This window comes from Pantherophis guttatus, chromosome 2, assembly GCF_059756535.1.
Source record: "Pantherophis guttatus breed Tessera chromosome 2, ASM5975653v1, whole genome shotgun sequence".
Classification (NCBI taxonomy): domain Eukaryota; kingdom Metazoa; phylum Chordata; class Lepidosauria; order Squamata; family Colubridae; genus Pantherophis; species Pantherophis guttatus.
The window spans coordinates 213,342,693-213,366,184 of NC_142064.1; the positions used below are offsets into that span (position 1 = coordinate 213,342,693).

At 41.6% G+C, this 23,492-nt stretch overlaps 1 protein-coding gene across 1 annotated transcript in view; it reads right to left on the reverse strand.

Moving 5' to 3' along the window:
- The window catches only part of STIMATE (STIM activating enhancer), a 46,838-nt gene extending 26,777 nt beyond the window's left edge, over positions 1-20,061 (reverse strand). Inside the window, exons 1-2 of the mRNA XM_034438914.2 lie at positions 19,681-20,061; positions 590-638 (exon numbers count right to left, since the gene is read on the reverse strand). Coding sequence (XP_034294805.1) covers positions 590-638; positions 19,681-19,882 — 251 coding nt within the window. The 5' untranslated portion in view covers positions 19,883-20,061. The remainder of the gene's footprint in view (positions 1-589; positions 639-19,680) is intronic.
- Between the last annotated feature and the right edge of the window lie 3,431 nt (positions 20,062-23,492).

Genomic DNA, 23,492 nt, shown 5'->3' on the forward strand with positions numbered 1-23,492 from the left:
GTGGGACCCTTGGCAACCAGTCATACATGCAAAAGAATTGTGCTCAGATTACAATCAGGTGACTCTGAGGGCAGTTCAATATATCATATAATTTCAGGCATACGTTGCAAATCCCTTCATTTAGTGCCCTCCTGATTTTGAATGGTCACTGAATGACTGCTAGTTAAATGAGGACTCTCTGTATGGAAGTTCTCTTGGATTTTATGCTTCATAAGCTTGTTGTAGAATTGCCACCAGGAAAAAGTATGAAATTTTATTTATGTATTAAATGTATATGCTTTAGGTTTAGCAATAAAGAGCATTACTGTAATATGGAAAGTAATGACACTTTCAATTGCCTTTTAAAAGCAAGACAATTAAAAAAATATTGTTGGAAATAGACGACTGAACAAAAACTGGAATCTATATTGCCAATAACATAATCTTAAATTTCTATTACTTACAGAGTATAACTGGCTACTCCTACATTTTAGCAAGATTTGCTCCTTTATAAAAGATAGAGTGAAGAGTTAATATTTATATAAAACATTGTCATATTACATCTTTTATAATTAATTACTCCCAGCCTGCAAAAACAGTAGACATTTACCAAATTCTCCAAGGACGTCTTTCATGCTTTGGTTCTCTGAAGCGTTTCACTGAAAGAAAATTAGCAACTATTAGTAGGCTATCAACTAGTCATCCACCCAGATGGAATCTATATGCAAAGGTGGTATATTCGTAAAATGATATGGTACTCAACACCAAGATTCTCTGTTAGTAATTAAACCCAGGTGTGTTATTGTTAATGCACACTTTCTTTCAATCTTGTCTCTTACAATCTGCAATTCAATAAATAGAACCACTTTAAAACCAGTCCCATGGCTCATCTAGGGTAGGATAAGATATTAATCATTCCATTAAAAGAAATTAGGAATTTCATGCAACTGAAAACAACTGAAGAAAACTATTTAAAGCAAATTGGCAATAAATAAATTGAAGGTCATAAGAAAAACGTAAGCAAACAATTAGTAGTGTGCTTATTGTTTCAACTAACGTGACCATTGTGAGCATTTTATCTTTAAAGCCAATGCCTGAACTAGTAAAAAAAAAAAAAAAAGCACTCAACCTACTTTCCACCTGCATGATTCTAGAGAAACAGAAGTGGGTTCTAATGTATTTTTTTTTAATAGCTCAGAAATAATACTAAAGAGACCATTTATTTAACTACCAAAAACAAGGATTCAGTGATTGAGCTGTTCATACATTTTGTCAATATTAACCAGGAAGATAAGTTGTTTCCAGTTAGCAAGTTTTTTAGGGCAGAATTGTAGAGACAAAGTCACGTAGTTAAATCACAAATGCAAATAATAGATTCAGTAGGTTGGTTATAAATAGAAAAAACATACACGAAGAGATGATACCTATAAGATACACACACACACACACACACAATTTCCCATATTCAATCATGTTCAGTTCTCCAAGACAGGTTCCTGCAGTTTTCTTTGCAGGGTTTTTTCAGACGTGGTTTGGCATTTCTCTTTCCTAGGGCTGACAGAAAGTGACTACTCCAAGACCACCAGCTGGCTTTGTGCCTAAGGTGGGTGGGACTAGTCTACCAGTTCCTAGCTGGATGCCTTAATCATTATTGTACACCAGGGGTGGGAAACTATGGCCCTTTTATGACCTGTGGACTTCAATTCCCAGAATTCCTGAGCTGGCTGGCTCAGGAATTCTGGGAGTTGAAGTCCACAGGTCATAAAGGGACCATAGTTCCCCACCCCTACTGAACACCAAACTGGCTCTCGGAGAGATGCAGTTCAAACAGCATTTTCAAGAATATCAACACTGCGTTCTGAAAATGCAAAGCTTTGGCTGAATTGCTTGACAAAATGCAAGATAACTTATAAACAAAGATAATCATAGGGGTATGAAGAAAAGAAAAAAATTAAATAAAACTACAGAAGGTCTCCTTTCTTATATACTGTATCATGCTTTGGAAGAAAGTAGATTTATCTAATATCTCCCAGTCATTCATCTCTGATAATATTTATAATGATAGTCCAAAATAAAGCCATTTTATTCTGTATTCTTCAGATTGCCCCTTACATCATCCAAATTCTTGCAGTCTTGATTCTTCTGTCATCTATTTGTCACCAAGATCAAATAGAGGATTGACTGTCACCTTATGATGACTGGAATACTCTTGATTCTTATTATCAGGGGGGAAAAAGTTTAAATATGTAAGTATTATGTCCAGCCTCTTGCCTTATTATTTCCACATTATATTCCACATATTTGAAAGAAAAAAAAATGAATTACTTAGAACTAATATCCCTCAGCAAATTCTGAAACACTTTCCCCCTAAATCTAAGGAGCTTCATAACCAGTTTAAGTTTGAAAAGGTTTTAATGACAGCAATAAACCAAACTTTCAAGCTTAGAAAATGAACATCATAATGTATTGGCCTTTTGCCAATATTTTTGTTAGCATTACACTTTGCCTGTAGTAACAAGTTAGATGAACCTGAATGAACAAAAATCCATTTTTTCTGTGGTTTATTTTTCATAGTTTTTCATAGTTGAAAAGCACAATTTCCATCTATGTTCATCCAAATGAATCCTGATTTAAATACATTACAAGTGTATAAACTAAAACGAACGTTGTCTTACCTGAACGTTCCTTTTCAGCTCTCTGCGACTGCAATCCACCTCTGGGTTCTCTTCTTCCTCGCTTCCTATTGACTGGGTGATTCTTTTTAACTGTCTCTCCGTGCTGTGGCCACGCCCACTTTCCCATGATGCACCAGTCTTTGAACGAAGGCGTGACCACCTAGTAGGCAAATCAAAATCTCAGAACAAGCCATATAAACTTCAAAACTCTGGAACCCGTAAAAAACACAAAAAATCAGAAATCAACAGGGCGGGTGTGGATTGCAGTCGCAGAGAGCTGAAAAGGAACGTTCAGGTAAGACAACGTTCGTTTTCCAGCCCTCTGCTCCTGCAATCCACCTCTGGGATATACCAAAGTTCAAATCCCAGGGCGGGAAAAACTACTTGGACTCAGCCTCCTGGACCTCAAGCACACTTTGGAGAACACGTCGCCCAAAAGATGCTTCGGCCGAAGCATACGTATCAATTCGGTAATGTCTGATGAAGGGTGTCACCGAAGACCAAGTAGCGGCCCGGCATATGTCTGAAACTGAAGCCTGCGTAGCCCAGGCGGCCGACGCTGCCGCACTACGAGTAGAGTGAGGTAAGATGCGACGCGGCACCGGACGAGAACGTTGTTTGTAAGCTGTAGCTATGCATGTCTTTATCCACCTGCCCACTGTGGATGAAGAGACCTTGTGGCCCAAGGAAGGTGGATGAAACGACACCAGAAGAGCCTCAGTTTTACGGATGGATTCGGTCCTGCGAATATAACGACGTAGAGCCCTACGCACATCAAGGGTATGCCAGTCTTTTTCGCGTTGATGTTTCGGCGACGGGCAAAAATCCGGAAGGATAAGTTCCTGAGCCCGATGAAAATATGAGTTCACTTTAGGTAAGAATGCTGGGTCCAAACGTAGTATTACTGTACTAGGTTGAAAAATACAGAGATCTTTTCTAATCGATAAGGCGGAAAGCTCAGACACCCGTCTGGCCGAAGTGATCGCCAAAAGAAAGGTCAACTTGAAAGACAAAAACTTTAAAGGAATAGACCCCAAAGGTTCAAAAGGAGGGTACATCAAGGTCTGAAGAACAAGGGAAAGGTCCCAGGTCGGGTACCTATGAACGACAGGTGGGCATAGATTTACTGCTCCATGAAGAAATCCCTTAAGTAACGGATGCATAGACAAAGACGAGTATGGGGGGCACCGAATAACCGTAGATAATGCAGCCGTCTGACGACGAAGGGTAGATGGTGACAACCCTTTGTCTAAGCCGGATTGCAGAAAACACAGCACGTCCTCTATCTGGGCTGAAGTAGGGTCCACCAGGTTGGCCGCACACCAGCGACAGAAAGCCCTCCAGGAAGAGTCGTATATCCGTGAAGTTGACGGCCTACGAGAAGCTTGAATCGTACTTATGACGGAGTCGGGCAGTCGGTCCTTTCGCAATATAAGCCGCTCAAACGCCAAACGGCCAATTGGAGCCATTCTGGCTCTGGGTGGTCGATGACCCCTTGGCGTAGGGCGATGCGGTCTCGTGGAATCAGCCATGGTGGACGAGACGATAAGGCCACAAGATCTGCGTACCACTGTCGACGAGGCCAGTTGGGAGCCACCAGGATCAATTCGGCCCTTTCCTCCAAGAGCCTCCGAATTACCTGAGGAATCAAGGGAATTGGGGGAAAGGCGTACAAAAGCCCCTGGGGCCAGCGGCATCGCAGCGCATCGTGATCCATCGCCGACTGGCAAGGGTAACGAGTCACATACAGTGGAAGTTGAGCATTCGACGGACTGGCGAACAAGTCCACGATAGGCGTGCCGAATAGAAGGATGGCTTCGTGAAAGAGCCGCGGATGCAGCTGCCATTCCGAGTGATCGAGACTTTGTCTGCTTAGCCAGTCTGCCCGCACGTTGTCTACGCCGGAGATGTGATCGGCTCTCAAGGAAAGAAGGTGGCGTTCCGCCCACCGGAAGAGACTCTCCGCTTCTAACATCAGAGACCTCGAATGAGTCCCGCCTTCTTTGTTTACATGGGCCTTGGCTGCAATGTTGTCCGTGAGGACAAGGACGTGGTGACCCTCCAACTGAGATTGAAAATGTTGGAGGGCCAGGCGGATTGCTCTGAGTTCCAACAGATTGATGTTGTGGCCTCTTTCTGGAACGGACCAACGACCCTGCACCACCTGATGTTGGAGGTGGGCTCCCCAGCCGCGAAGGCTGGCATCCGAAGTTAGAGTCATTCTGTGTTGAATCAGAAAGTGCGAGCCCTTGCTCACGGCTGCTCCCATCCACCACCGAAACGACAGTCGAAGTTGGGGTGGAAGGTATACTTTGTGAAGGGAATCGCTGCGTCCTGAGCGCTGGTAAGGGAGCAGAAACCATTGCAGTGGCCTCGCGTGACGTCGTGCCCATGGAACAATTGAGAAGCACGACACCATCTTCCCCAGCAGTCGTGACAGCTGGAGAAGGGGGACGGAGCGATGAGACAGAACTTGACGTATCAGGTCTTGAAGACTTGAGATCCTGTCTGGCGATAGAAAAACCTGGCCCCGAATAGAATCTATCACTGCCCCCAAGTGCAGCAGTGATGTGGACGGGTAAAGGTGACTCTTGGGAAAATTTATGGAGAATCCGTGATTCTGGAAGGCCATGACGACAAGATGAAGGTCTCGAGCTGCCTGACTCCTGGACGATGACAACACCAGGATGTCGTCGAGGTAACAGAGTACCCGCACCGGGATCTTTCGGAGTGACGCCACCACTACAGCCACTAATTTTGTGAAGGTTCTTGGGGCGGAGGATAAACCAAAGGGCATTGCGCAATATTGATAATGATCGTCCCCAATTTGAAAGCGCAGAAACTTCCTGTGTGAAGGAGACACTGGGACGTGCAGATATGCCTCCCTGAGGTCGACCGATTGAAGGAGGTCGCCACGATGAACCCCCCCCAAGATGGACCCCAGGGAGTGCATCTTGAATCTGCGGTAGCAAATGAACAGGTTTAGTTGTTTCAAGTTCAAAATGGCTCGATAGCCTCCGGAATGTTTCGGAACGAGAAAAAGTGTCGAATAGAATCCCAAGCCATGTTGTTCTGGCGGGACCCTCTCTATCGCCTTGATGCTGAGTAGGTGGAGGACCTGTTCTTGTAGTAAGTGACCCAGTTCGGGAGAACGTGGCGCAGGGCAGCAAATGTGGCGAGAAGGAGGACATCCCAGGAACTCGATCGACAGGCCCGAAGACACTGTGTGAAGGATCCAAGAGTCCGTGGTCGACTGCTCCCATTGATGGTGGAAAAGCTGCAGACGACCTCCAATGGGATCCTGAGTCCCGCAGTCATTTCCCCCTGCGGAATTGTCGGTATCCGGATCCTCGAAAAGGACGCTTGGAAACAGCGGGGTTCCTGGTTCTGTCACGAAACCGCTGGCGATCAGAGGAACGGTCGGGGCCGAAGAATTGCGAACGTTGCGAATAGGCGCCCCCTGACCCCGATGTCGCCCGAAAGGATTGTCTTTGATAGTAGGGCGTATAGCGTCGTTCAGGTCTGCGATATGAGGAAGTTGGCATAATCTTCCTCTTATCCTTATCCTCGATAAGGACAGGATCTAGGGCGGAGCCGAACAGATTCGGAGCCTTGTAGGGTGCCGCTGCCAAACGCCATTTGGCCTTGGCGTCGGCCTTCCAGTTCCTAAGCCAAAATAAACGACGGGACGTAATAGACGAGGCCAATGCCCTGGATGTAAACTTCACAGAATTCAAAGATGCATCGGCCGAATATTCTGTGGCCGCCACAATTTTGTTTATGTCCTGGTGGAGGCGTGTGTCTTCAAGTGGTAGCCTGTCCTGAAGCTGCCGCAACCAAAGCAGAGTTGCCCGGTTAAAAAAGGATGTAGCGGTCGCGGTCTTAATAGCCCACGCCAGGGCTTGATGTTCCTTACGAAAGGAAAGCTCAGACTTCTTGTCCTCCGATTTAAGGCCGTCCAGCGCGTCTGTTGAGAGAAAAGACGAGGAGCACAGGTTGGCAATGGGTGTGTCCACTACGGGCAAAGACAGCATAGCGTCCAAGTCTGGTGCCGCACAATATAATTTCTTATCAATGCTATTGGGGCCCGTTGACGACGCTGGTTGAGACCAAGGAGATTGTAGGACGTCAGAAAAAAGTTGAGGACAGGGAATGAAGTCCCTGCCCGGCTTGGAAGAGGAGAACAAGGCTTCGTGGGGGTTCGACACGGACGCAGTCTCAGATGTTGCAGGCGCAGAGGCAGACATGTTAGTGACCTGACGAGCCTTATGTAGAAGAGATTTAAACAATGAAGGCCTGAACAGCCCCGTAAAGGCAGGAACATCAGGAGCGAGGCCCTCGTCCTCTGAAAATTCTAAATCCTCCACAACATTCTCCCCCTGATCGGATTCATCCGAAGAATCAGGCGCCAAAAGGTGAGAAGGCCTCGGAGTCGGTGCCATAGGAGGTTGTGGCACCTGATGGGGGGCCATCTGTACAAGAGGCAAGGATGGTTGCTGGATTCCCGCGGCCAAAATTGAAGACAAGGCGTTAGACAGCAAGAACTGCAAGTCCATCTGGGGATGCAATAATTGTCCATCAGCCCCGCGAAGACCAGCGGCGGTTGGTGTGAAAGTCGCCTCAGGGCGAGAAACAGGAGGGGGAGCGGGGTTGAACAAGCCCACCGATGAAACATCAGGCAACGAGATTGAAGCTCTTTTTGACAGCTGTCCCGAGGTACCTGGCTGTGGTGGATCAGGCGCCTGGGCCCCGCCAGACACAGGCGCCAAAGGTGGTGGATTCTGGCCAGTCGGAAAAACAGAGGCCAAAGTGGCCTGCCTGGCCTTGTCATATTGGCGCTCCAGAGCCCTATGGCGTCGTTGTGCGTCCTTATCCGCCGCTGCCGATGATTTAGGCTGGCGTGAGTCCTCAGGAGCAGACACGGCTCCGCTACGAGATTTGGACTTGTGCTTGGGTGGAGCCCTAGGGGGGCTGGGCTCACGCTCCTCATCAGAGGAAAAAAAGGCATCTGCCATGACTAATAAGATTAAATATAACCAACGGGTTTTTTTTTTTTTATATATATATATATATATATAAATGTAATAAAAAATAACTTTTATAATATTTAACTTCTTTTTTTTTTTTTTTAAATATATATATATCCAAACACAAGCTGAACTATATACACTTAGCCCTCTTTAACTGCGAGGGTGGCCGAAGCAGCCCAGCCAAAGCTACCTCCGCCAGGAAAAAAACAAAGGCTGGACACGATGTTACAGGGAATTAATAAATACAGTCCAGGCTCCAATAAAATTAGTGGGACAACAGACAGCTGGTCCACTCAACTGGGCAGGCTGACAAGCAGGCGTACACCCCAACTACTATATGGCGTAGAGAGAGGGTGACCCAGGAAAAAAACGGCCTTTAAAGGGCGAGTTTGCCGTTCAAAATGGCGCCCGCCAAATCGCTGCCAGGAAAACTGCGACAAAATGGCTGCCTTGGGCCGTTCAGAAATGGCGGCAACACAGGCGGCCTGGAACTCGCGTCCAAATAGGGATCAAGGGCAAGCTTCGCTGGACGCCGCCCGAGGGACGGGCGTCAGCACAATCTCACCGCCGCAGCAGCCGACACTCTCCACGAGTCTGCGGGCTGGAGCGAAGTCTCCGACTCTGCCTGGGCGCCTGAAGCCCCGAGCGGCAACTTTGAAAGGCTGACAAATGGATCGCAGCACACACACACGGCAGCGGTGAGAAAATGAATAGTACGTCAGAGGCCGCAGGGCAAACCTTGCGGAGCACTCCGGAGCCGCCCTAAGAGAGCCCAAAAATAACGTGCAGAAAATTGGTGTGGGGGAGGAGATGCGGCAATCGCAAACCCCCGCGCTCCACACCGGCGGCTAGAAATAAGGGAGGGAACCGCCCCGAAGGGCCGGTAACCCGAGCTGCTGTCAGAAATGCGAAAACCCCCGGGCGGAGGACGTGCCGGCTCCCCAGGCACCTATCTCGCGCCCCGCAGCTCACCAAGAGAGGCTCTCACCGATCAGAGAAAAAATTACTAAGAAAAATAAATAAAAAACCTAACGCAAACTGCTAAATTCTCCAAAAAATGAGCACGAAGAGAAAAGCACACCAGTCAGTCAGCGACTGAGTGAAAAGACTGGTGCATCATGGGAAAGTGGGCGTGGCCACAGCACGGAGAGACAGTTAAAAAGAATCACCCAGTCAATAGGAAGCGAGGAAGAAGAGAACCCAGAGGTGGATTGCAGGAGCAGAGGGCTGGAAAACATCTGCCTCTTTGTCTCCATGGAGACTATATAAAAGTTTTGGTCAGGCTCTGGATTTAGCACTATAAAAATTATGGCTATTGGCCACTCCAGACAAATTTCTCTGAGTCAATTCAAGATCTCCAATAACTTCTACTTGGAAAAAGCATCAATGTGTGTTGAGTCTGTGCACTTACATAGATGGAGGATGGGCTTCCATCTCCCTGCAGCTGATTTCTAGCAAGGGAATGTGTTTTCTTCTCTTACCCAGCACATACTCTCAGAGCCCTATTAATGGCTGCATCAGAGTTCAGATAGACTGTTGTTGTTTTACCACTGATATTAGGAAAAAGAAAGGAATAATCCTGATGTGGAAAGAGTGTTAAATCATCTGCTTTCCTTTCTCTAAAGCAGTCCTTGCTCAATCCAAATCTATTTTAACAGCCTCTTCACATCTGATGAGACAATCTTTCTAGAATTTCAATTTATATCCCTTTAAGAATTCTCAAATTTATATTTTTCAGCGATGTGTCCTCCAAAATTTCAACGTAGATAATTACAATATCTGAATGAATTCTGTCTGGCAGGCTTAAAAATGACATCTGCAACCATTAATATATTTTTTTTCACAATGTTGCTTCACACCAATCCTAATCAATGCCTTTCATTATCTTTCTCAGAAATAAAGCAAGCTAAAGCAACACAGGTGCTCAACAGGCATGAACAACTCACTGATCATCTGATTAGGCAACTTTTTCCTGGATTTTTTTTTTAAAAAAACTTTGATGTCAAGCATAACCACCACTCATACAGAGGAAGTCTCCGCAAAAATCCAAAGCAAATAAATAAACAGCAAATATAGGGCATGGGCCATCTTAGCACAAAAATGATCATCTGAAAAAGGGGGAAGAGAAGGAGGAAAAGAAGAAGGGAAAAAAAGGAAAGAAATTAGCTATAAGCAGGAGTGAAATTAAGGAAACACACAGTTGAGATTTGAATTTTATTTAGTTATATGAACTTAATTTCGGGACATAACTTTTCACAAGCATGGAATAACTTCTAACTCAAAACACAGCATGGTCTTAAAAGCCACAATTTATTTAGAGCATCTAATCTTATGTTCTATATAAATAAGCAAGAATTTTAGAATTTTCCTTTTAATAAACCATTTTCCTATGATCAAATATCCTAGAACTCAATATCACAGAATTTTAAGGGTTAAGATAAAATGACCACATAATACAGGATCAGGAAGGACTGGAAGTCGGATCATGCCAACAGGTGAAAAGTTTAATGTAATATGTAGACTTTCCAGAAAATCAACTTTAGGAAACATAATAACCATGTTTTTCCATACAGGTAGTCCTCAACTTACAATGATTTGTTTAGTGACCAATTCAAGTTACAATGGCACCAAAAAAGTGACTTATGACCGGTTTTCACACTTATGACTATTGCAGCATCCCCATGGTCATGTGATCAAAATTCAGACGCTTGGCAACTGATTCATATTTATGACGATTGCAGTGTCTTGAGGTTATCTGATCAGCTTTTGTGAACTTCCAAAAAAAGGAAAGAAGGATCTGTGGAGTCCTTAGTTTTCTCTGAACTTGATTGTTTTGTCTCCTGGGTAGTTCTCTGACTGGGATATATAAAATGGATCTGGAAGATTTTGTTTTGAAGAAAGCACTTTAGAAAAGGATGCGTGAGAGAGCAGAAAGCAGAAATTTACAAAAAAGTTGTTATCAGTGAAATTATCTATAAAGTAGCACTATCTTTGATTCCACCATGCCCATAAAGCATTTCATATACTGCCTTTTATTCTTTAAATTTTTGCTTTTCTCTTCTTGAGGCTTTCATCTATACCATCCAGTCACAACTCTCCAATTATCCTTCCTCCCTTTTTCAGTCTTCATCTATTTGTTTTGCAGTTTAATCCTCATATATCTCTTCTATATCAGGGTCCCCAACCCCCCCCCCCCCAGTCCATGGGGTGCCAGAAACTGGGCCAGGGAAACGAGTGAAGTCCCATCTGCAGGATGCAGGCAGCACATGAAACCATGCCCCCTCTCATCCGTGGAAAACAACTGTCTCCACAGAACTGGCCCCTGGTGCCCAAAAGATTGGGGGCTGCTGTTCTATATGACCAAATCACTTCAGATCTCTCTTTCATAATGATTAACCTCCTTTCTACTCTATCTATATTCATCCAGCAATTGTTTATCCTTGACCTCTACCTCATTTTGTTTCATCATACACATTGCACTATCACATTTCTGATGCATTCATTCCACTGACTTTGTTTTTCTTGATTTACCCCGCCCTTGCTTTCACATAATAAATTGGGCAGAAACATGCTTTTATACACAGCCATTTTTGTTTCTGACAAACTTTCATTGCTTGCAATAGATCACATACTATCAAAATTTCCATGTCATAAAGTTTCTCCATCTGTTTCTGGATTTAGAGAATCTTTCATTAAGGAAAATATGTATTTGCATTAGTTTTTCACAGTTCATGTATTACTTGCAATCATGCACGTCATTTATAACACAATTACTTTGGTTATTGATATATTAATTTACAAAATGCATGTATTCAACCTACACAACTCTAATGCCATCACAATTACTCTTGACATATTTACCCATCAAATATATTAAACAGCTAAGGAACACCTCAGATTCTTGTCTTATTCCCTCCTCAGTGCTGAGCATTTAATTACATGCTTTACTTCTACCATGCACCATTTTTAATGCATTCAGCAACATTTAAGTCCACATTTATGCAAAACATTTCACACTTCAAGTCTATTTACTCTACTATAACTTAATATAAATCAATAAGTGCACAATAAACTTCCTTTCTCAGATTCAGATGTTTCTATTTCCTGTGATAGGACAAAGCTCTTATCTCCATTCTTTTGCTTAGCATAAAGACACACTGCCCTGGAACAAACTTATATTACACACTTTGCCCCCAGTGCCAAATGCATGCAGTACCAGAAATTTTTAAGGTAGTACAATGAAATCTATATTTGCTAGTAGGCGAAGTTCAACCTGCAAAACTAGAAAAATATCATAGGAGAATGGAAAGAAATCTCATTTCTTTCTGAAAGGGAAGAATGACAATATTTCATTTATGATACTGCTTCATGAATAACAGCAATCTGAAAAAAAATCTGTTTGAGGGATATCAGTCTGCAACACTTCTAGCAAAAGCTAATGTTAGTTAAGAAAGTAAAAGTCTCCAGGATGCTAAAAAGTAATCGGCAACATATAAAAGCTAATTTCTTGGGTAATTCCTTTACATGGCGCATTACGTTTCCTGTAACAGGTATCAGGACTCTTCAGCCATTAGGTCAATTATGGCATACTAGTTGAGTTTATTTATTGATCAGAGATAACTAGTAATTGATCAGAGATCAGAGTATTGATCAGAGATAGCTAGTAATTCAGAAATTCTCCATTTCTACTCACAGAATTTGATTTGTTTCTCACTGCTGCCTTCTGAACTGAGAAAAGCCAGTTAATAGGAAAAAAAGAGGTGATTTAGAAGGATTCAACACACAAGGAAGAAGCAAAAAGCTAATTATTTACCTAAGAAGCTCTAAATCATGAATGGGAAGGCTTCAATTTTTATTTTTCCAGGCTCAATTTTCATTTTCCCCCTAAAACCTACAGACAGTTGAAAAAAAATAGGTTAAAGGAGCTAACTGAATATTACTGAGTTATATTTGTTTTGAAGATGCAAGCAGAATTTACGGTCATTTCAAACAAAATTCAAAGGGGAGCTTTTTGTTCTTTTTTATTCTCCTTAAACAGGGAACGAGAAACACTAGCTGAGAATCAACTGAGATTCACTAAACAGTCTACAAGGTTTTATATTTAGGCAGGAAAAACCAAAGGTACATGTACAGATTAGGTGAAACCTAGCTCAAAAACAGTAACTATGAGAGGGACCTTGGAGAACAATCACTTAAATATGAGCCATCAGTGTGCAGTAGCAGCCCAAAATTCTAATACAATCCTTGATTGTATAAACAGAGCTATAGAAACAAAATAACGGGAAGTATAAGTACTGTTTTATAAAGCCTTAGTAAGGCCACAGCAGGAATAGTGCACCTAGTTTTGGTCATTTTATTACAAAAAAGATGTTGAGGCTTTGGAAAAAATGCAAAGAACAGCAAGTAAGATGATTGAAGGCCTGGAGGCTAAAACATATGAAGGATTTGGGTTTGGCTAATCTAGAAAAAAGGACTAGGGGAGACATGATAACAGTATTCCAGTACTTGAGAGGTTGCCACAAAGAGGAGGAGGGGGTCAACTTATTTTCCAAAGCACCGAAAAGCAGGACAAGAAACAATGGAAACTAATCAAGGAGAGAAACAACTTGGAATTAAGGAGACTTCCTAACAGTGAGGGAAATTAACCAGTGGAACAGCTTGCCACCAGAAGTTCATCACTGGAGGTTTTTGGACAGTCACTTGTCTGAAAGGTTATAGGTATAGGTTCTCCTGCTTGAGCAAGGCGCTTGGACTAGAAGATCCCTTCCAATTCTGTTCTGTTCTGTTCTGTTCTGTTCTGTTCTGTTCTGTTCTATTCTATTCTTCATCCCATTTTACGAGTGCACGGATCAATCTACACAAATTTGTTTGAGTAAGAGAGAATACTTGAAGCCCAGGGTTGAAATGAGGGGACCTTGGCATTCCAAGCTTGCTTTTTTCTTGCAGATGTTTCATTACCCAACTAGGTAACATCAGTGCTAGTGAGGAATAGGATATGTTCTCAATTCATATTCTAATGGCTTGCCCTGTCAGTGTCAGTGGGAGTGGTCTTGGGGGTTTTTTGGTTGAGCTTTTTATTGTTAGCTTGTTTGGCAGTTCCTTCATTGGGAACTGCTTCTTGATTATTGGACTAATATTGGTGTTAATCTCTGCTCGTTTGGGTGTTGATGTCTGGTGAAGATGTGTTCTGGCCTTTTTAGCTTATTATCTCTTTTGAACTGTATATAGATGTTGTTTGTATGCCTGTTGATGGCTGATTTGTCAGCATACCAGGCATCCAGGAATTCTGTAGTGTTTTTGAACTTGGCTTGATCTAGGATGGTCACATTTCTCAGTTGGAGCTATGATTAAGTCTGTCCAAGACTCCTATCTCTTCCCATTTAATTGCCCATGTGTCTTGTTATAATGTCAACCAGGACTGCCTAGGATTGCCATTGCTAAGTGGTGCATTGTTTTTTGACCTCTTCCTCCCATGTCTTTAATCTTAGAGCATCAGCGTTTTCCTTTCAGATGAATGAGATGCTAATGTGTAATCCTATTAGCTGGGAGAAGCAGGTCTCATTAAAATTGGTGAGATTCATTTCTAAATGACCTGTGTAGAGTTGCAGTAAGCTCCTACATACCAAGGAGCAATACAGCTGAATAGACAAAGCCTACCCAGTTTCCCCCAAAATAAGACATCCCCTGATAATAAGCCCAATCGGGCTTTTGAGCACATGGGAATAAGGCCAAGCACTTATTTCGGGGTTTAAAAAAATATAAGACAGGGTCTTATTTTCGGGGAAACACAGTAAGTAATGGTGCATAAGAATAGGTATGTGTATGAAGCGTACAAAGCAAATAGTAATATCATGGCAAATAAAGTTGTTCTATTTTATTACTAAACGGGGAAATATGCTTAGAGTTCATGAGGAAATTATACATATTTACATTTTGATTTAAAGGGACAACTTCTGAGATAAGGTGCCTAAAATCTGCATACTAATAGCCACCTGGAGGATAATTTTTTAAACAAATGTGAACAAAGTGTTTATATGGCCAAGTGTGAAATGGTAACATCTGGATGTATAAGATAAAAAGATCAGTTTTTGTAAAAAAAATTGTGCCAATAAGAATTCTGCAGCTATTTGAAAACATGTGAAGTGCTTTTGAAAGCACCCAAGTAATCCAGAATAAAGGCTTCATCATTATGTCCCTGAAATACGGTCTCTCAATTGAATGAATCCCCGTCCCTGATCATTTCTAGTGTCTAACCGTCTATGCCGGTATCTGATGATCATGTTGGAATTTACAGAGTAAGTCTTATATGCAAAAAAAAAGGGAAGCAACAACCTTCCCATACAGATATCCCTGCCTGTCTGTGTATATATATTTCTAAACTGCCCATCTTCCTCAAAGAGGGATTCTGGGCAGTGTACTATATCCAATACTGGATGTAGTTCAAAGAATGGGAGTTGCAAATTTCCAGAGCCCCAGTTTGTTTAATTTTTTTTAAGTATGTTCCCTTTTTTAAATATATGGGAAGAAGTTTTTCTGAGTTAATTGTTTCTTTCTATTTAAGGTTAGAAGAAAATACAGGAGAAAAAAATTGCAAGGTATTTTTTCATAATTTGGAAAGAAACATCTATATCTATAGTTAAGGAAGTGAAATAATTCTTTTGGTAGAAACTCAACTATGGAATGTTCCCATATAAATCTTTTCAGCAGCCAATTTTAAAATGCTGCTGCTGACTGCTCACAAATTTGGTTCAGGGTTTTCAGGGGTGAAACAGAAATAATGAAATAAGATCTACAGATTATTGGGAGCTAGACTGGGTGAACTAAAGAATTAAGTTAGTATTAGTGTGTTGATTCCCCTTTTTAGAAAATTGAAAAAAGAAAGCAATGGCTAGGGACAAGAAAAAGTTCCATTCTCAATTCTAACAGAGTGAGCTTTTGGAGGGTGGTATTAGGTTGTGAGATTATACGTACTTGAAGTTTAAAGAACCCTCCTTCCTCTCACACTATATAAGGATGTTTATCCACACCTGCTCAAGAGCTCAGATACCAAATTGAAGGCTGTACAATTTAACAAAGTACTTCTTTTCCTTTCCTTTCCCATCTTTTTCATTCCAGGATTAAAGTTCCTGTTTCAGTTACAAAAACATAGAATAGCCTGTTTTAGATCCACTTATATTAAGTAAATTTAATTAATTAATTTAAAGCATGTAGATCTCATACTTTATGGAGAAGGACATTTGTAATTGGTTACAGATCAATAAAAACAAGAACACTTCTATCCTTGGGCTTACAGTCTAAAAATACTTGACAGAGAGAAAAAATGCATTGACATAAAGGAATGGAAACCAAAACAACTAGTTTCAATTTCTAGAAAGAAAGAAGCCCAGGTGGGAACAGCAGACACATCTATTCTAGTTTTCACAAATAATTGCTATATAAACATATTTTCAATGCATCATTTTACAAAGTATATCTTACTTATTAAACAATGGGACAGGGAATTCCCTTAACTAAGACATTCTTCTGAAAAGGTAAAGTTTCATTCAAGACAAGCTCAACTCCTCTTGACTTTATAGACATATTTCTATTTTCTTGGTCATAAGAGGTGGGTTGCTAATGCCTTCTTCCAGAATGTTTTTCAAACTTTCCAGTCCCGCCATTAGCCCTGGAATTTCCTCAAAGTTTTCCCCATCATATTCTGATTACGTATGTAGGCTAAATCCTACTACTGGCTATTACATAGAATTCCACCAACACAGACCTAATTAACAGCTAGTATTTTTCCATGCTTATTTTTTGTAGAGAACAATGATTCCCAAGCTTATTGATACCTGATGCAGTGATTATACTGTATACAGTATATATATTGTGCATTAAAATGTTGTTCTATGCCTCATCTGGTTTGTTTAACAAATTGTAAAACTAATGAAAAGATGGACTTACTAGTAAAGAGTTATATTTCTGAATATAGATTTTTGAAAATGAATACTCATTAGCCATTGATTCTCTATCCCCAAATCAGACTCTTCTTGTGAAAAAAGTAATTATTTTTATTTGACACACCCCAAATAAAATCAATACTGGTTTACATTGGAGGAGCTGTCCATGGTCCTTATACATTTCTTTAAAAAAACTTAAAAATAACCCCTGAAAGTTCAATCAGCATGAATGGTTTTCTCTTTCAGAAAATTAATAGAAACTATATCATTTGTCTTATTGCCTTTTCAAAGTCTATATCAATAATTCCACTTGCAACCTATCTTTATCCATCATTATAAATACACTAAGCCTATTGTTCTGTTTTATAAATATGTCCGTAAATGACCTTTTTAAAAACAATATTCTAGAGGCATTGCCTTTTTGAAGGAACTACTGCAGAACTACAAATAGGTTTTGGGGGGAAAAAATCCTAAAAAAGAATATCTAGAATAAATCAAGAAAGCTATGTATGTTCACACTGAGTAACAACAATCCCATACCTTAGGTACCGGTAGTACTATGCATGGAAAATGAAGAAATGGCTAATACCAAAAGAAACTGAGATTAAAAAAAGACTATGTTCATGACTAAGCATTCTCATGTAATTCTTGAGAGGGAGAAAGAATATTGAAAGAAGAGGTGGATGACTGGAACATTGAACAGAAACATTTTATACTGTAACATTTTTCTACAAATCTCATTAATTTTCAAGTTAGTTCTAAATTTAGGAATGTTGCATAATTAAAAATAGAATTCTTTACATGGCCTGTTAAATTTTATTAATGACACCATAGGTATCTGTAAGAAACATGACAAAACATGCACAGTCATGATGCAAAATCCATCCATATGTAGCAACCAAAAGCTTAAGTAATGATATATGCTCATATGTGATCAGCTACAGTTTTGTTGCTTGTAAATCATATTATGCAAATAAAAAGCAGAGGCAAGAGACAACAAATATTCTTCAAAATATTTTATATACTTTTTCTTATAAGTCTTATAAACTCCACTCCACAATTGTTAAGTGAATCACAGCAGTTGTTAAGTTAGTTACATGTTTGTTAAGTGAATCTGGCTTCTCCATTGACTTTGTCGGATGGTCGCAAAATGTGATCACATGATCCCAGGATCATGTGACCATGGGGATCCTGCAATGGTTGTAAGTGTGAAAAATGGTCATAAATTACTTTTTTCAGTGATGCTGTAACTTTGAATGGTCACTAAATGAACTGTTTTAAGTTGAGGACTACCTGTAAATGATTTTCCACTTTATACTGACTATTCATAACTCACGACTCAAACAGAAAGCTAAAAGCTGCTGCTCTAGGACTAGAATAAACCTTAAAAAGACTTAAAGAATTTTCAAATTTGTAAACATGAATCATTCTGCTAAACTGAAAATCTCTGAAACAAAAAACCTGAAAATGTTTCTAACAAAGAAGAAGACATGAATTCAAACATTAGCTTTTATGAGCTTTTCCCAAATAAGCTCGACATATCAGAAACTAATGTGGCAGAATGTTAAAATATTGCCATATTCCACATTCCAGCAGATTTTAAACAGCCTATGTACTGAGTGACACACTTCCAAAAGTCAAGCATGATAATCCTTAAACTGAAAATGAAACAGTATTGCCAACCAAAGCTCCATATCCAGCATGTCTTTCTTATAAACTATGTCAAACATATTCACAATTATTCATACCGGAATGTAAATACAGCAAATAAATACTGTAAGTGCTACCAGCCAATATTTCCAAATATATTAGCTGAGTGGAAAAGAGCAACAGTGGTTTGTTTTTGGCAAGTACTTAAATCCAGTGAACCAGTCTGGTCTTGCCAATGCAGTGCTTTCAAAAGATTTTCGATTACAATTCCTTTCTGCAGTTCCCCCATCCCCAGACAACGGGGACAAGGATATTTATAGGTACAAAGGAAAATGTGACAATCCTAGACCAGACCAAATCCAAAAATGTCAGGGAATTTCTAGAAGCCTGGCACTCTGACAAATCAGCCATCAATAGACACATAGTCATTAACAACATCTATAGACTAGGCAAAAGTGATAATCAACCTGCCCAAAAAAGAAAAAGACTCCACTAGTAATCGGCACTGGGATCAGCATAGAATAGATAATTAACTCCAAGGTCAACTTCAGACCAACAATCAAATAAGCAAGCAATACCCCAAGCAAGAAACTGCCAAAGAGACATTAGTAAACAGCCCAAACAAAGAATCCCTAAAACCACCTCCTCCCACACAGGCAGGCAAGACACCAGAAGATAAAAGAGTCCCTTGGGAGTTGGGTGGCATAGAAATGCAATAAATTAAATTAAATTAAATTAAATTAAATTAAATTAAATTAAAATGACAGCAAACTAGCACTGATGATGTTTCCTAGTTAGGATAATGAAACGTCTGCAAGAAAACAAGCTCAGAGAGCACCAAGGACCCCAACACACACACCTGAAAATACCTATATCTACACCTACAGTCCCACATCTCTAGCCCAACAGTGCAAGTAGGTGTCCCAGGAATTAGAGGAAGAGCCTCCTTCCAAAGCACACCTAGTTCTTCACATACAGTAGTGCGAGCTGCCAGTTTATTGGCATGGAAAGCATGACCGAGCCTTTTCCGGAACAGAGAAGAGGAAGGGGACACGCAGAGCCGAACAAAGCCCCGCAGGCCCCAGCTCGGCACAGGGAAAAAAACCACCGGAAAGCCGGCCTATCCTCTTAGGGCCGGGCCGGGCTCCAGAACGAGGAACGAAACCGGGGGGGGGGGGCAGGGGCGCCAAGAAAAGGGCAGCGGGCTTAGCCGGGTCACGACCTCACTAAGGGAGCAGGGCAGAGGTGAACCAGAAAGCGGGGAAGAGGCCCCAGGGAGGCGAAGGTTGGAGCGGCAACTGAAGCGGAGCAGGGAGGCGGCGGCCCGCCAGAGGCCAGAGCAGCGACTCCGGCAACAGAGACAGAGAGAGAGAGAGAGAGAGAGACGGGGCCGGACGGAGCACTCACGCAGGAGGAGGCTGAAGGCCACAACCCCCAGGAGCCCCTGCAGGAAGATGCCGAAGCTGTCCATCAGCGCCCCGTTCTTGCAGCCGCGGTAGTCCGGCCCGGACCTCACCGTGGAGGCTGAGGAGGAAGCGCCGCCGTTCCGCCGAGGGTCCAGCTTGGGCGTGACAGCCACGGAGCCGTTGGGGGCAAGGGAGCCCCCCATGGCTCACTCGGCGCGGCGCGCGGCAGCTGCGCGCGCGGCGGCTGGGAAGCGAGACGTAAAAAGCCAGGCGCGCTCATATGCTCCGCGGCACTTCCTGGGCAGGCGGCGGGGGAGAGGGGGGGTGGTGGTGGTGGTGGTGGTGGAGGGGAGGGGAGGAGGAGTTCCCCGCGCGTCACGGCACCGCCGCCACATGACGTATCCCTATCAGGATTGGCTCGTTGGGAGGCTTTGGGGCGTGGCTAAAGGGGAGAAACCTGCCCGCGAGGGCGTCTTTTCTCCTGGCTCGCTGAGGAGGGCGGGCAGAGCTGCGGAGGTTAAAGCGTCTGCGGGGCTTCGCGCTTCGTTGAATGCGGAGTTTAAGGGGTGCCCGTGCTTGGTGCAGGAGAAGAGCCGGCCTTCGGCGGTGGCCGTGCTTCTGCGCTTGCGTGCCTTCGGTTCCTAACGGGTTTTCCTCCGAGCAAACCTTCCTTTGGCTTAGGGCGTTCGTGACCGGCGAAAAGACGGGACACCGTTAAGCCGCTGAGTCCCGGCACGCCAGTGCAGCTCTTCTTCTTCCTTCTTTTGAGGACACGGGTTCAAAAACCGGTCGGGAGAAGGCGGACCGCGGCGGAGCTCAAGAGTGGGAAACGGAATTTAATTACTGCTATGGGTGTTTAATGCTATGAATGCAATTCCACCTACGGATAAGGATTGGAAGCTCGGATTTTTATTTCGGATATTAGTTTTTTTTAGGGCAACGATTTCAGGTATATATTACGACCGGCTGTGCCTGTATTGACACGTATATATTTTGTATGGTTAACCGTGGAAACCTATACGTGTCTTTTCTGAAGACCCAATATATTCTGCATATTTTGCAGTCAATTCTAAGGTAATGCGTTTGCTTTCGTAAGTTCTAGGTACCAAGACGAGCTGCTAATGACCAATGCAATAACTCGGATATCAAGGATGGGCTTTTGTGTTAAGGAGCTAATATGTTTGTTTTTTTTCTTAAGTTCAGTCGTGTCAGATTTTCGAAAACTACCTGGACAAGTCCTTGCAGTTTTCTTGGCAAGGTTTGGCAAGAAGTGGTTTGCCCTTGTCTCCTTTCTAGAGCTGAGAGAAAATGACTGGCACAAGGTCACCCAGCTGGCTTTGTGCCAAGGTGGGGCTAGAACTCATTGCCATCTTGTTTCTACCTGGTGCCTTAACCATTACACCAAAGTGGCTCTCAAGCAAATATTAGCATATTCCAAAGTATATTTGTGCATACACATACACACACATTGTAATATATATAATAGTGGAATACTTAAACAGAGTTGAAAAGGTTGAGATATTTCTCCTTCCCTTTTTTAGGGCAAGAGAATTTCTAATATGGATTTCTAACAGAACAACCTCCAAGCTCTCCTGCTCTAAAAAAGGGAAGGAGAAATATCTCAACCTTTTCAACTCTGCTTAAGTATTCCACTATTGTATTTCTTTTCCTCACTCTGGTATTTTCAAGGCAATTTGTGTAGTCAAAGTATTTCTTGGTAGGCTTGAGGCTTCAGGGGCTAGGATCTGTGGAAAGCTCTCTCTCCTTAATTAATGTGGGCATCGCTTCAGAGATTTCCCCTTCAGAACCTCAGGCAAGCTATGGGGAAGCATTGTTAAATGTAGAAAGGTGCCTGCAACTGGTTATCTTTGCAGAAAGAGGAGCAGAAGTGTGTGAAGAATGGAGTAAGGAAATTCAGTAGAGTCCAAGATCACTTTTTATCTATAGATGACTTTGGTCCTCAAGATGCATGAAAGTGGCAGTGGAGACTATTTCAGCATCTTTGGCTAATGTATATGTTAATATTACAAGGAATCATGCAATACAGATTTTCAGAAAAAAAGTATCTGATACATTTAGGCAGGTTATAGTGGTCTAGTATTCAGTTTTTAGCTAATGTGAGAACATGCTGCATGGTTGCAAATGTCGATGAGCCATGGATTACAAGACTAACACATTAAAAATGGATTAGTCTTGGCAGGGACAGCACAATTTGAAAGATAATCTAGCCTTGTTAATACTTGGATGAATATTTCAGGCAATTCTAGGGTTCAGATGGAGAAGTCAAAAAACATTCCACAGAAGCATTATGGTAAATAATGAATGATCTGTATTATTATAGAAATAAAATTCCTCCTGTAGAAGACAAGAATACATGTGATAGTTCTGGACAAGTTGTAATTGACACTGAACAATGGCCACCCTTCCCTCCCCATAATAAGAGGATAATTTTGGAAGCAGTACTACAGGAGGCATTCAGTAATGTAGTTATAAAATAAATAAGCTGCAAAAATAAAGACAAGATCTAGCTTTAGATAGTTAGAACTCTCTGCTGTCCTTTGGTTTTTCTATCAGTCCCTTGGAGTTTTTCAACAAACTTAGATCAGAAATGATAGCTCTTTAATAGCTGATAATAGTATCCCAGAAGATTGCCTAAATGTAAACTACCAAATGTTGCTTTGAAACAAGATATCCTATTCTATTTTTGTCACTCATCTTGAGCACCAGATTCAGTACTGGGATTCCATTGTCAAATTCTGACATTTATTTTATTTATTTTTTTATTTTATTTTGAATTTGTATACCGCCCTTCTCCCTGAGGACTCAGGGCGGTGAACAGCCAAGTAAAAACATCAAGTACAAATATTAAAATACAGTTAAAATATACATATATAAATTTGGCCCCATTAATTAAAAACAATAAACAAAACACTTAAAAAACATATCCTTGGGCCAGTTGGGCTTTGCTGAACAGATACCCGAATCTACACCTCAATGAAATTATGCAGTTTTGAAGCCAGGATTAGCTTTCCAAAAGCTTTCAAATTTCAGATTTCTAAACCCAGAAATCTAGATGGGGAGGATTGTTCTATCAAACTTTGTTGAAATGTGATATTTATACTGAAAGCAACAATATTGGTTTTATTTCTCTTCTGAAATGTGGTGGTGGTCAAACTAAATAGGCAAAAGTTGATGCAAAAAGATGGTCCGTTGTACAAACTGAAGTTTGCTTGTGTGGATGAAGTCCTGATATATTTCAAATCTATATTGGGGTTGCAAGTAAAAGAAAATGTTTTTATATACAACCAATGCCTCAGTTTTAAATCAATCCCATTTATCTGAAGTTTCAAATGTCTAATGATTTCTTTTATAGGTTTGCACACTTCAAAACAGTGACTTGTTGCACTTTTATGTTTAACTGGATAAAAGCAACATATTGTCCTACATTACAAGTTGCTCAAAAGAATATTAGGATTAGAACCAACTTCTAGTGAGCAAGTGCTAATATGGAATACATAGAGCCTCTGCCCAGTGTTAATAGTTTTGAATGCAATAGAAAATATCCTCTCCACTTTTGTGACTATATCATTGCTCTTAATTTCTATATGATGTAACATTAATCCAAGTTTACTTCCACTGTTTTTCAGGAAAGAATATAGCATCACTACACTATTAGCACAGGGGAAAATTTTTGGAAAACTAGAACTTATTACCAGTGGTGGGATTCAAGTAATTTAACAACTGGTTCTCTGCCCTAATTATTTTTTCCAACAACCAGTTTGCCAAACTGCTCAGAAAGTTAACAACCGAAGT